Raw genomic sequence first — 12,574 nt, forward strand, 5'->3', positions numbered from 1 at the left:
CTATGTTCACACTATGTAAGAGACTGGCCAGGTCACGGAACGGCCGGTCTCTGCCCGGATCATCAGTACCGGCCGGATGATCTTTTGGCCGCAGGGTCCTGATGCGGGCGCATTACATGCGCCTTCATCAGAACCTCCCATAGCACACAATGAACCAAGCGGCCGGAGCCGCTCGCTTCACTGTGTGAACTGACAGGGTTTCCTACGGCCGCAATTCACTGAATTGCGGCTGCACAAAACTGACATGTCAGTTCTTTGCGGCCCCGTGCAGGATCCCGGCCGGAGCGTTTACGATTTGTATACGATTTGTATAAGATGTGTATACGATGTATATACGCTCCGGCCGGGATCCCATAGCAGCAGAGGCAATGTGCACACACGTGTAAAGTACAGCCGTTGTACGTAGTGTGAACATAGCCCAAAGCTGTCAATCCCTTGGTCTTTAAAATTGTCTGTGGATGGACAACCAACAGAATTATGAAAATAGCTTTGAATGTTACTCGTGTAAGACATTTCCAAACCTGATACTTGTTGGCGCCTCATTTACTGTTATACTTCAGTTAATCCTGAGACCCTTGTTTGTACACCCCATGGTGATCCCTACATAAGTTATTACCCATGAACAAGACCAGGCCAACCTTGGAGGACCCCATAGTTGTTGTATTGGCTGTCTTTTTAAGTTCAAAGTGTTTTTTCTGAGCAAAATGGAGTGATGAGATATCTGCAGAATACATCATCCTTCACTCATAGGTGGGGTTCGTACAACCAGCACCCCCGCCAATCATAAATTCGGTTCTCTCTCTTTACACAAAAACGGCCCTGAAACTGTTGTTTCTGTCCACTCTATAATGGTCATACTTGGTTATTGCAGCTTGGCTCCCATTCACTTACATCTAGTCTATTGTGCCCGGTAAACTGCTATGCCCAATAGGGCTGGTCAAAATTCTCTTCTAGTTCTCTAAGTGTTCCGGAATGTAAAGAGGAGTTGTCAGCAGTATAACGTAATATAGTATCTGTGACTTTAGAGTTGATGGGCTACTCACGTTTCCGGCATTGATTTAGGGGGAAGATCGGCCCTTAGTAAAATCCTCATCCATCCGACTGAAGGGCGAGTACGGGAAAGGAAGCAGCAGAGACGCCCGACTACAGAGGAAAGATGATGCGGTTATGAGGATGGGCAGAAAGAAGCAGCATAAAATTAATCTGGATGAAGCTGAAGGTAAATGCGGGAATTCTAAAGGGCGTATTAGCAGAATAGGTGAATACGGATGTGCTAGATCATCGCTCGCTTACCGAACCTATTAGATGGCTTGAAAATGGACATTGTTAGGGATGTCCGTGCAGCCCTTTGCTTTAATTGGCCATCAGCTGCACATCAGCTATTACACAGAGCGATGTGCGGCCAATGATTTTTAAAATGTTGCTTGTTCCTGGGCTGATCGTTGTCTTATTACACACGTCGATGTCTGCCTGATTCAGCACATAACTGCTCTGTGTATTACTGTCTTTACACTTTGTTCCTGAATTGTTGCCTATATGAACTTGTTACTTTACTTTAGTTTTTGCTGTTATCTGTTTATTTCAATGACTGTCTAGATATGTATGTAGAATTTACGCCTCTAGGCTGGGTTCACACTACGTATATTGTGGTCCTCATATTGCAACCAAAACCAGGAGTGGATTAAAAACACAGAAAGGCTCTGTTCACACAATGTTGAAATTCAGTGGATGGCCGCCATATTACAGTAAATAACGGCCATTATTTCAATATAACAGCCGTTGTTTTAAAATAACAGCAAATATTTGCCATTAAATGGCGGCCATCCACTCAATTTCACCATTGTGTAAACAGATCCTTTCTATGTTTTCAATCCACTCCTGGTTTTGGTTGCAATATGAGCACCACAATACTGCCTGAAATATACGTAGTGTGAACCCAGCCTTATACAGTATCTTTCTGACTAGAGATGAGTAATTCTACAGTAAATGGGGAGTGAGTCAGAATCAACCAGATTAGCCATTAATTTGTTTCGGTCAGAAAAAGTTGGTCATATGTCAAAGTGCCCCTCTTGCCCGGAAAAAAAATCAGGTGTGACAGACTGAGGTCTGTATTTAACTTGGATGACCTTGGCGTGACTGTTCCGGGCTAGCGGATCGGTTTGACATCATGCCAACACTTTCAGACCGAAAGGAAACAATGGCCGATTTGTTCAATTCAGATTTGGCTCCATTATCTCTATGTCTGACAGCTCCAGTACTCAACCTCTTGGTGTATCCCATCCTTGAGTTCATCTATAATAATCTGATTTAGCAGAGCTGGATTTGTTAATGAATTTATCATGGATGCATCATAATCTTGTGACTTCCTGTGGTACAGGGCTACTAAAACCCCCCACAAATGGCACAAAGCCATATCATGGTGGACCATGTACCCTATTGCTTCTGATTAAATCAGATTGTCTGTGCACAGTATGTTTTACTTATATTGTTGATTTTATTTTATTTTTTTAGCCTTCTTTGAGCTGATTTCTAAAGCTCAGAGTAACCGGGCAGAGGACCAGAGAGGCCTTCTCCGGAAAGAAGACTTGGTGCTTCCAGATTTTCTACGTCTGTCTCCACTTGACACCACTTCCTCCAGCCTAACATCAGGAAACCCCACCAAGAGGAGGCCTGAAAAGAGTAGTAGTCTCGATAAAGGCAATAATGGGTCAATGTTAGGCACGCAGAACGGTGCCGACAAATCCAGCAAGTACAGTGGACAGGACAAAAGGGACAAACATGACATTGTGCCACATGCTGGAAGGAAACCTTACGTCCCATTTAACGCCCCACTGTCCCCGATTCCACATGTTCAAGAACGAAACGCCCCCAAGCGAGAAAGACTATCGAGAGACTTGTCTACTGGAAATATCCAGACTTTGGAAGATGACAATGTCGCCGACCTCACCTTAGTGGCTGAAGGCGACATTAGCAGTCCCAATAGCACTTTACTACCATTACCCCCTTCACCACCTTGTGATGTCACTAAGCTCTCCGAAGCCAACTTTTCACCCCCACCTCCATGCTCGGGCAGTCAAGATAAATCAGGTATTTCTAGATTTTAGTGGTGTGCTATTTTTTTTTTTCTCTTTTCAAACTACAACCCCACCCTTCCCCTTTTGGTGTAAAATTTCGCCTTTTTATTTTGTTTCCTTTGCACTTTTAAACATTGCAGAATTGCACTTTTTTTTTTAGTCTATTTTGACGGCATGTGGTGTCACTTCTTAACGCTGTTCCAATGTGGAAAAGCGTTACCGGGTCTGTTTGTTGTTTAAGTGCCAAGACTCTCCATTGTGAGCTTTATCTTGTATTTATGCCCAATTTGTAATGACAAACATATGGTTGATGTTGTATATATATTATGGAACATGAGGTTCAGCTGCCCTATGCCAATATTTATCTGGTGATATTCAGTTGACCTGAGAAGCCAAATCACATTGACTTATGTGGGCGCCCTATGACGTAATGCAACTTCAGTCATGTGACGTGTTCTTGAGATAACGTTTATATAAGTCCTAAAATAAGTGATCGGTCCATACTGGACCCTCAGGCATGGTGGTTAACCATTGATACTGACCCCAGAGCTCCAAAAACACTGACTAGTGCAGTTTTTAAAGCAGAATTGCCCCTCAAAAATCTAGAACTGTTACTACTGTAGTCTAAATTATGACAGTGCCACAGACTTAAAGGGGTACTTCAGAATAAAATTGTTTTCCAATCAGGTGTTGCCAAAAGGTTTTACAGTTATATAAATTACTTTTACTTAAAAATCTCAAGTCTTCCAGTAGTTATCTGTTTTATGTCCTGCAGGAAGAAGTGTATTATTTCCAGTCTGACACATTGCTCTCTGCTGCCACCACTGTCAGGAACTGGATTTGCTATTGCTCTCAACAGTTTCTGGCATGGACAGAGGTGGCAGCGGGCAGCAAAGTGTCAGACTGGAAAGAATACACCACTTCCTGCAGGACACACAGCGGCTAAGTACTGGAAGACTGGAGGTTTTTTTGCTTTTTTAAGTAAGTTATTTAAAATCTTTATTACCTTCTGACAAAAAAAAAAACTCCAGAGTACCCCTTTAATGCTGACTCCCTTCAGAATTGTAATCGGGGGTCAATTTATAGAGATCTGATCAGCTTAAACCCCAAATAATCTACAGCTTGAACCCTATTTATTGGGACATTAAAAAAAAACTATTTTTATTTCCTATTTTTTTATGACCATTGATTTGTTTTAATCTTTAAAAAGGAAATCATCAGATTTGTATATATTTTATTTTTTTTTATTTAAAAAAGTTTTTCCATTTTTCTCAGCTTTACTTTGTTTTTAATTTTCATATGGGACTTTTTTTTCCTGTAAATATTCTGTAGAAATACCTTTTTGCCCTGCATGTTCCCCTGAGATTCTCTTGGTGTGTAGATAACTGTACAGTTTTTAATGCTCCTTCTCTTTTTGATTCCTCCATGGGACCTTGCTATACAGTGTGCCTTTATGAAGCATGATCTGTGTGTTCCTTCCGTCGTCTTATTTCTCTGCTGTGATCTCGATGATTTTATAGAATGCACTGCATTTTCCTAACTCTCCTTAAAGGCATTCTACATTCCTTAACCCCTCAGATGTTAACCACTCATCATCCTAATGTTTCCCCCGTACTAATAGGCAGCTATTCTTACTAAAATACTCTGATCGGGGGAGAAAATGGATATTAATTGGGGATTGGCAATAAAAAACAAAAAAAACAAGCCTTAGTTATAAAGACAAATTTTGAAGATTAAAAATTGGGGTAAAAGTTTAATGATTAAATTTTGAGAAATTTTAAGCAATCATCTTTTTCCTTTTTTAACTAGATTTATGTACAAAGAAAATATTTTGCCAATAAGTGGTCTAAGAGCTAGTTTGGGCTTCAGCCTTACATTTTTTTTCATTTTAAACTAAGGGGACATCCACTTTTAGCTCACAATAATCTGAGACTGGTTGCTAGGGATGCACTACCTAGCAACATATTTTGAGATTTTTAAGCAGTAACTCCATAACAACCAGACAATCTCAAATACTGCACAGCACTAACAGTAGAGGAATAAAGGCCAGACGTAGACACTTCCTGTCCTTATATAATTTTTGTCCAAAATTTTTTTTTTCTTAAATTACTGTTTTTTTTTAAACCGTGCCACTCCTGTGTGTGTGGTATTGTGGTATGCGGCTGATCGGATCCTTTTTTTTTTTTTTTTTTTTTATACGACCATTTAAATTATTATCTACTGCACATCCGCCCTGTGTAGACAAGTGATGTGTGGCTGACAACGATGTAATTAAAGAGCAGTAGTATTGCAGATGAGTTCTGATCACTGAGATCAGGGTTCTTCATATACAGCCCGTGAGCCCTTATTCTTTTCATTGGGACTGAGCTGCAATACCAGACACCTGGACAAGTATGATGCTGTTTCTGGAAGAAGCCAGCCATGTTTTTCCAAGCGTGAACATCATCATCTTATTATTATTATTTAATGTTAATCATTGGGGAGACGCTTAGAATTTTGAAGGGTTTCTTCATCTTCCACAAGGAGAAGTTGTGCAAGGCCCTATGGTCCTATCCAAGTCACCAGAAAAATGTTCACATTTTTCTCCATACAATCAAAGAAACTTTTTAAAACCTAATTTTTAAGGTTCATGTCCGGTACACCTGTTGTTTGTATAAGACCGGTTTCACATGAGCACTGTATCATGTGGCTTGACCACGGGTCATCAGAAACGCAGTCAGGCTGTGACTTGTTTCTGTAATATGCATGCAAAACTAGGCATGTAATACCCTTGTGGGAAACTGACCTAAAGCAGACATGGCCCCCAGTTTACTAGGCAGTAATCCCAACCTTGAGTCCTTCCCTAGGGTAGCACAATAGTCCTGGCTTCATAATGCGGCCTCTGCTATATGTAGAGTGCTCTTATTATAGGTGATGAGATGAGCGAACTGGGTTCGGGTTCGAGTCGATCCGAACCCGAACGTTCGGAATTTGATTAGCTGGGGCTGCTGAACTTGGATAAAGCTCTAAGGTTGTCTGGAAAACATGGATACAGCCAATGACAATATCCATGATTTCCACATAGCCTTAGGGCTTTATCCAACTTCAGCAGCCACCGCTAATCAAATGCCGAACGATCGGGTTTGGATGGACTCGAGCATGCTCCAGGTTCACTCATCTCTATTGTAGATGTCTGTGACCTAGATAAAACCCGAGTCTGTAGAATCCCTTTAAGGGCAGTGAATGTGTTTGCACTTTAAAAAAAACAACCAATCTTGACATATCTTGTATATTGCATGTAATCCCAATATTGTGTGATCTGTAGCCTGTGCTCATCTCTTCTGCTTTGTAGATAACTTGATTGTAGAGATTTTGTGTGCATTTTGTATCAATTCTCTCAAAAAATAATAAACTCCGTCTCCATTCTGTACCCCTCTCTCTCTTTCTCGTTTGTTCTTCCGCTATCGAATTTTGAAAGTTTTGCTCTAACAAATGAAAGAACGAAATAAACCCCCCTCTAACCTATTCATGTACCGTGTATCATATCATATATATGTAATTACTTAACACAAGTACCATTTAATCTTCCTGAGCACAATGGGAATAGGATGGGGGGGGGGGATTATTAAATGGAATGACTCAAGGTTAAGAGGCGACGTGAGATTCCAGGAACAATTGATCACTAAAGTGCACTAAGCATTCCTGTGTTACATGGTGAAGACATCTACAGAACCATTACGGCATAGTATTTTAATGTTCATTCCATTCTATGTCACAGAGTACACATTTTTATATTCTCCTGGATGTTTAGACATAAACTCTGCAGACAAAGAAGTCGGAGAAGTGACAACTGCTGTGCGCCTGTTTCTGGATTACAAATATAATTGTCACTAGAGATGAGTGCAACTTAGGCATGCTCGAGTCTGAACGTGCGTCATTTGAATACCAGTGGCTGCAACCCTAGGCAGTCTGGAAAAATGTGGATACAGCCATGTATCCATGTTTTCCAGGACTCCCTAGGGCTTCAACCACTGGTATTCGAATGCCGAACATTCAGACTCGAGCATGCTTAAGTTGTGCTCATTTCTGGTTGTCACTCAATTGGCATGACAAAGTAGAATATAACTTAATACCGTAGCACTAATCACTATAATAGTTACCTAGATTTACTCGAAAGGGTTGTTTGCCCACCAAAGAGTGCCACACCTTTTGATGAGTTGTGCCTGGTATTGCAGATTAGCATGGGCTGAGCTACAGTACACTATACAACCCATGGATAGGGTTGTCACTATGGAAGAGAATAGCCATGTTTCATGGCGAGAAACCATTCCTGGGGGAAGAGTCTTTGACAGATCCATTTAAAAAAAGCAATCCAGGTGACCATAATCCTCCTAGGGTACTTATGCTTGCACCTACATGTTATATCATGATCACTACAAGATAAAGGTATTATGGCATATGCAGAGTTTTTACTGAAAATTACCAAAGTGTCACCTTTGTTTATATACAAAAGAGACCGTGGAGCCTCACTGAAGAGTCTCAAAACACAGGACTAGCCAGATATCCCTCCGGGAAGGACCCAGCCAAGTGGTGGCTCCTGTAGGGAAAATACCAAAACCACCATGTTAAGTGGCCCTATAAGTCAATGTATTGACAAGGGAAAAACCAAGGCCAGGTATCCATCCACAGACATCTGTTTTATGGTGTTGCCCCTCATCAGTGTGGAGCAGGAGGGAGCAATGCCTAGTAGAGCCATAAAAGAAACAGATCGCTGATCTCCACACTGAAACAGCTGTCTGTGGATGGATACCTGGCCTTGGTTTTTCCCTTGTCATTACATTGACTTATAGGGCCACTTAATATGGTGGTTTTAGTGGATTCCTTACAGGAGCCACCCATTGGCTGGGTCCTTCCCAGAGGGATATCTGGCTAGTCCTGGGTTTTGAGACTCTTAAGTGAGGCTCCACGGGCTCTTTTGCATATTCTTGTTTTTCCGGGAGCAATGCACCTAAGCTTTCACTGCATTGAGTGCTTTAACCAGCAGGCTTTGTCTAGTAATGCAGCTTAGCACATTTGGGGTTTTCTCACCAACTCACCTAATGTGTTATTGGTTGAAATCTGATCGTTGTGAACATGTTTAATGAGAACAGGGGTCCCATATCCCCCTTTTGTTGAATGAAGCGGCTGTTGGACATGTGTGCTGTTACTCCTTTTAACTCTGTGGACCTGGTGAAGATAGTGCTATCTATACTTGGCTATAGTATCTTCACCAGACCCATAAGGCCCCCATACACCTTCAATACCTGAGAACAATCCTCTTGACATCAGTTATACCTCCCGCCCGTCGACTTTCCAAGCATTCCTGTGTTCTCTATGGGGAGTGGTTTTGCTTTGAACAAAGCAGTTTGTAGCGATTTTTCCATCATGGCCAACCCCTATCACCACCAACATAATCTGAAGGCCCCACAAGCCTTATGGTGTGACTGGTGGACATTTCTGGCAGGTTTGGCCAACATACATCTAAAGTATTTGGGGACCTATAGAGCATTAATGGTTTAAGCCCCATTGGTAAGACACATATCTTCTATCTTGCAGTCAGGTGATGAGTATTGTTGGTGGAAAAAAGTGCCCTGGACCCGAGCTACAGGACCAGACAAAGCCTAGGGAAATAGGTGCTGCTTTACTGGGGAGGAAAAAAATTTTGTATTTTTTTTTTTCCTTATGAGTTTTCTTTTGCCCCAAAAGACAGACTTTCATGTTAATTCACCATTTTTTACTCCATAAATAAATGTATCCTGGAAGTCACTTGAAGAATTGTAAAATCTAAAAATACGACCACTAGATGGTAAGAAACCAAACAACAAGGTTCCAAGCAGCTTTACGTTTAGGGAGCAGTCAATTTGTGGGGCAGTTTCCCACATGAAATATGAGATCAGGATGGCGATGACAATTTGTGTGATAAAGTGAGCGGCCCGGGCTGAAATGAGCTATATCTGGTTGTGAGTGTCTGGGAGTTTATCTTGTCCTGGGAGTGATGGATGGTGACAGGGGGAAGTAAACAGTGAAGTCTGATTGTTTTTACAGTGTCTTAAAAAAACAAGTAGAGGAAGATTGTCCTTAAGATTAAGCCACTTTGGGGCCAAGTGGGAGGTCATTCCGCCAGAGCCGATAGAAGCAGATCACCTAAACATATGACCATGCAAGTCAATTTGCGAAGAACACACAGCAATGACAAATTTACTCACCAGCCTTTTTGTTCTCAATGATTGTCTTCTCATATACACAGAGAAAAAGAAAAAACACAGAAAATATTGCATCCATAGGGTTATAGCAAATAAAGCCTGCGCCTTTCCCTTTCTGGGTTAGTCACACTGCCATATGAGGTTTCTATTAGATTCCCTGACTGTCCCATTCTGGTTCCTTACACCGGCTTCCGATGGCGATAATACAGTACCTGTTATGGGCTATATTATGGCCACAGGACCCGAATATACTGTAGTTTACCATCCTTTGTGATCTCACTAGGATTTAATAAACCTGAGGAACAGTCAGAAATACTGTCAGGATAGACTAAGCTGCTGGACTGAACACTACCGTATATATGTTTGAATATGTGCTGGAATTGCGGTAATGCCCAATTGGTGGAGCATCTGTTAGGCAACTTGATGTCCCATAGGCCAGAGAGTGGGACTTGTTTGGCAATCATACTCTGAGCATGTGCAAAACATTAACACTCATCAACTTTCAATGTGCTGTTAAAAAAATAGGAAAATATACAGTGGCACCCTGTGGCCAAAAGTGAATACTACAAGTCTGAGACATCTAATACAGAGGAGTATAGGAACCTTCTAGAAAATACCCCAGTGCCAACTGGAAGTAACTAGAACACAGTAGTGGCACACTGGTTTTTGGGGCACTACTAGAGGAAGAAGCTTACATTCTATGAGGAAACAGGGGACACTAGAGGAGTGAGGGTCCTGATCACAAGAGCTTACACTCTACAAGGAAATGGGGAACACAAGAGGAGTGAGGGTCCTGATCACAAGAGCTTACACTGTACAAGGAAATCGGGGATGCAAGAGGAGTGAGGGTCCTGATCACAAGAGCTTACAATCTATGTGGAAGTAGGGGGATGCAAGAGGAGTGAGGTTCCTGATCACAAGAGCTTACAATCTATGTGGAAGTAGGGGGATGCAAGAGGAGTGAGGGTCCTGATCACAAGAGCTTACAATCTATGTGGAAGTAGGGGGATGCAAGAGGAGTGAGGTTCCTGATCACAAGAGCTTATGCTGCGTTTACACGAAACGATTATCGTGCGAATTCGCACGATAATGATTGAAGTCGAACGATAATCGCACGTGTAAACGCTGCAAACGATCATACGACGAATGAGAAATCTTACAACATGTTCTAAAATCGTCGTTCGCAAAAAATTTGCAGATCATTCCGTGTAAACAGTCGTTCGCCGATTTAACCAATGTGTGAGATAGGCTTAAGTGTTTGCAAAACGATCGCAAAACGAATTTCCGTATGATATATCGTACAGTCTAAACGCTGATCGTCATGAAAAAAAATCGTTACTCCGACATCGTTAATCGTACGATCGGGCCAATTATCGTTTCGTGTAAACGTAGCATTACACTCTATGAGGAAATAGGGAAGATGAGGAGTGAGGACCCTGTTCACAAAGCTGACTATCTGTAAGGAAATAGTGGACACAAGAGCTTACAATCTATGTGGAAATAAGAGACATGAGGAGTAAGGACCCTGCTTACAAGAGCTTACTACCTATGAGGATATACGGGGACACGAGGAGTGAGGACCCAGATCACAAGAGCTTAAAATCTGAGGAAATAGGGAAATGTAAGGAGTGAGAACCCTGCTCACAGGAGCTTACACTCTGTAAAGAAATAGGGGAACATGAGGAGTGAGGACCCTGATCACAAGAGCTTACACTATATGAGGAAATAGATGGATGCAAGTAAGGCTCCTGCACACAAAAGCTTACAATCTATGAAACATGAGAAGTGAGAATCTTGCTCACAAGAGCTTACAATCTATAAGGATATAGAGGGGAAACGGCCTCTTTGCTGCCACTATTCGCTGTGTCAGCAACTGCAGGACAAGCTCTTGCGGAATAAATACACACTGTACAGTGCTAGGATTTTTAAGGTTTCCCTTCATGTTAGCATTAGAATAGACATGACACTTAGGGAAGGTGTCTGTGACAGTAGCGCTGCAGCCGCTGCACAGTGTTGCAAAGCAAGTGGTGATAACCAGTGATCCCAGCGCACTGAGCTACAGGATGTCACAGCCGCAGAGCTACTCACACAGCATCGCCAAGTGTAACTGCAGTAACCTGGGTTGCTGGATTTTGTTAGCAGTGGGCTAGGTGTAGGGGTACCAGCTAGGCACTTGTCACAGTGGCCAGGAGTGGTATGCCCACCCCCAGGTATACTAACACTAGTGTAGGTGTGGGTGCAGAGTAACCACAGAGTCCAGTACTTAACCAGGATCAGTTTACTGTTGAGATCTTCAAAGCAATACAAGAAATAAGCTTTACCAGTAAGGTGCAAAAATATATGCATATAACAATTGGGAGTAGCTAGCCACTCAAGGTTTCCCACGTAGGCCGAGCAGATATCAACGGACGTCGGTTTTACTTGCATTTTGCTCCGCTGCAAAGGAATCCCTTGTAAAGTTATAGATCTTCCTGACTTTCTTCAGAAGATGTTACCCCTGGCATAGACAAGGTATCCCAAGTAGGCAGTTACCCCACCTCTTGGTTTAGCACTGCATAGTCTCATTGATAACGCACCAACAACTGTCTCTCTCAGAACACCAACAAGAAGACCCCCACCCAGGAACTAACAAGGCCTTAAATAGTGGTGGCTGGGACTCAGCTCCCATTAGCGGAGAAATTACTGGAAGGAGCACGGCCCAAATGTGTGATATGCTGTGTGGTGTGAGTTACCAAGCTAATGACTGGAAAACAGAACATAGCATATACAGTTAGCCCTTTTGTAAACCTTTAGCTGTGTGAGAGATAGAAGGAGTGAGACACCATGTGGTGAAATTGCAAAAGGCAGCCTTTAGCCCAGAGTGTGACACATAACAGAAATACCTGACGACAGGTGGTGCTAGGAAGTAGCGGCTTTGATGCTACATAATGTCTGGGATAAGAGCTTGAGCAGCTCTGCAGTTCCTGACGCAGCCATTGATGGGAGCAGAGAAGTCCATACTGCTGCCACTAAATGAAAAAATGCAAGGAGAAAAAACAAAAAACAAATATATATATTATTACAAAGTTATATAGCTTTATTAAGAACTGTAAGAAAACAACTTTTTTCCCTGGAATACCCCTTTGAACATTGAGTAAAAGCTTCTTCTCCCAGTTGTAATCTATTTATGGCAGACATAATCCGCTGTTATTGTGCAGCTCTCCTGGAGTTTTTCCCAGCACTCTACTTTTTGAAGCTGAAATGGATGTGAATTGAAAGCCAGGTCATGCCACAAATGAT

The 12,574-nt window shown here is 42.1% G+C and overlaps 1 protein-coding gene across 1 annotated transcript in view; it reads left to right on the forward strand.

Moving 5' to 3' along the window:
• Nucleotides 1–12,574, forward strand: part of RGS12 (regulator of G protein signaling 12) — a 115,095-nt gene that overhangs the window by 97,316 nt on the left and 5,205 nt on the right. Inside the window, exons 16-17 of the mRNA XM_069977357.1 lie at nt 1,063–1,219; nt 2,512–3,087. Of these exons, the coding sequence (XP_069833458.1) occupies nt 1,063–1,219; nt 2,512–3,087 (733 nt within the window). The remainder of the gene's footprint in view (nt 1–1,062; nt 1,220–2,511; nt 3,088–12,574) is intronic.

Source organism: Dendropsophus ebraccatus, chromosome 7, assembly GCF_027789765.1.
Source record: "Dendropsophus ebraccatus isolate aDenEbr1 chromosome 7, aDenEbr1.pat, whole genome shotgun sequence".
In the NCBI taxonomy this organism is placed as follows: Eukaryota; Metazoa; Chordata; class Amphibia; order Anura; family Hylidae; genus Dendropsophus; species Dendropsophus ebraccatus.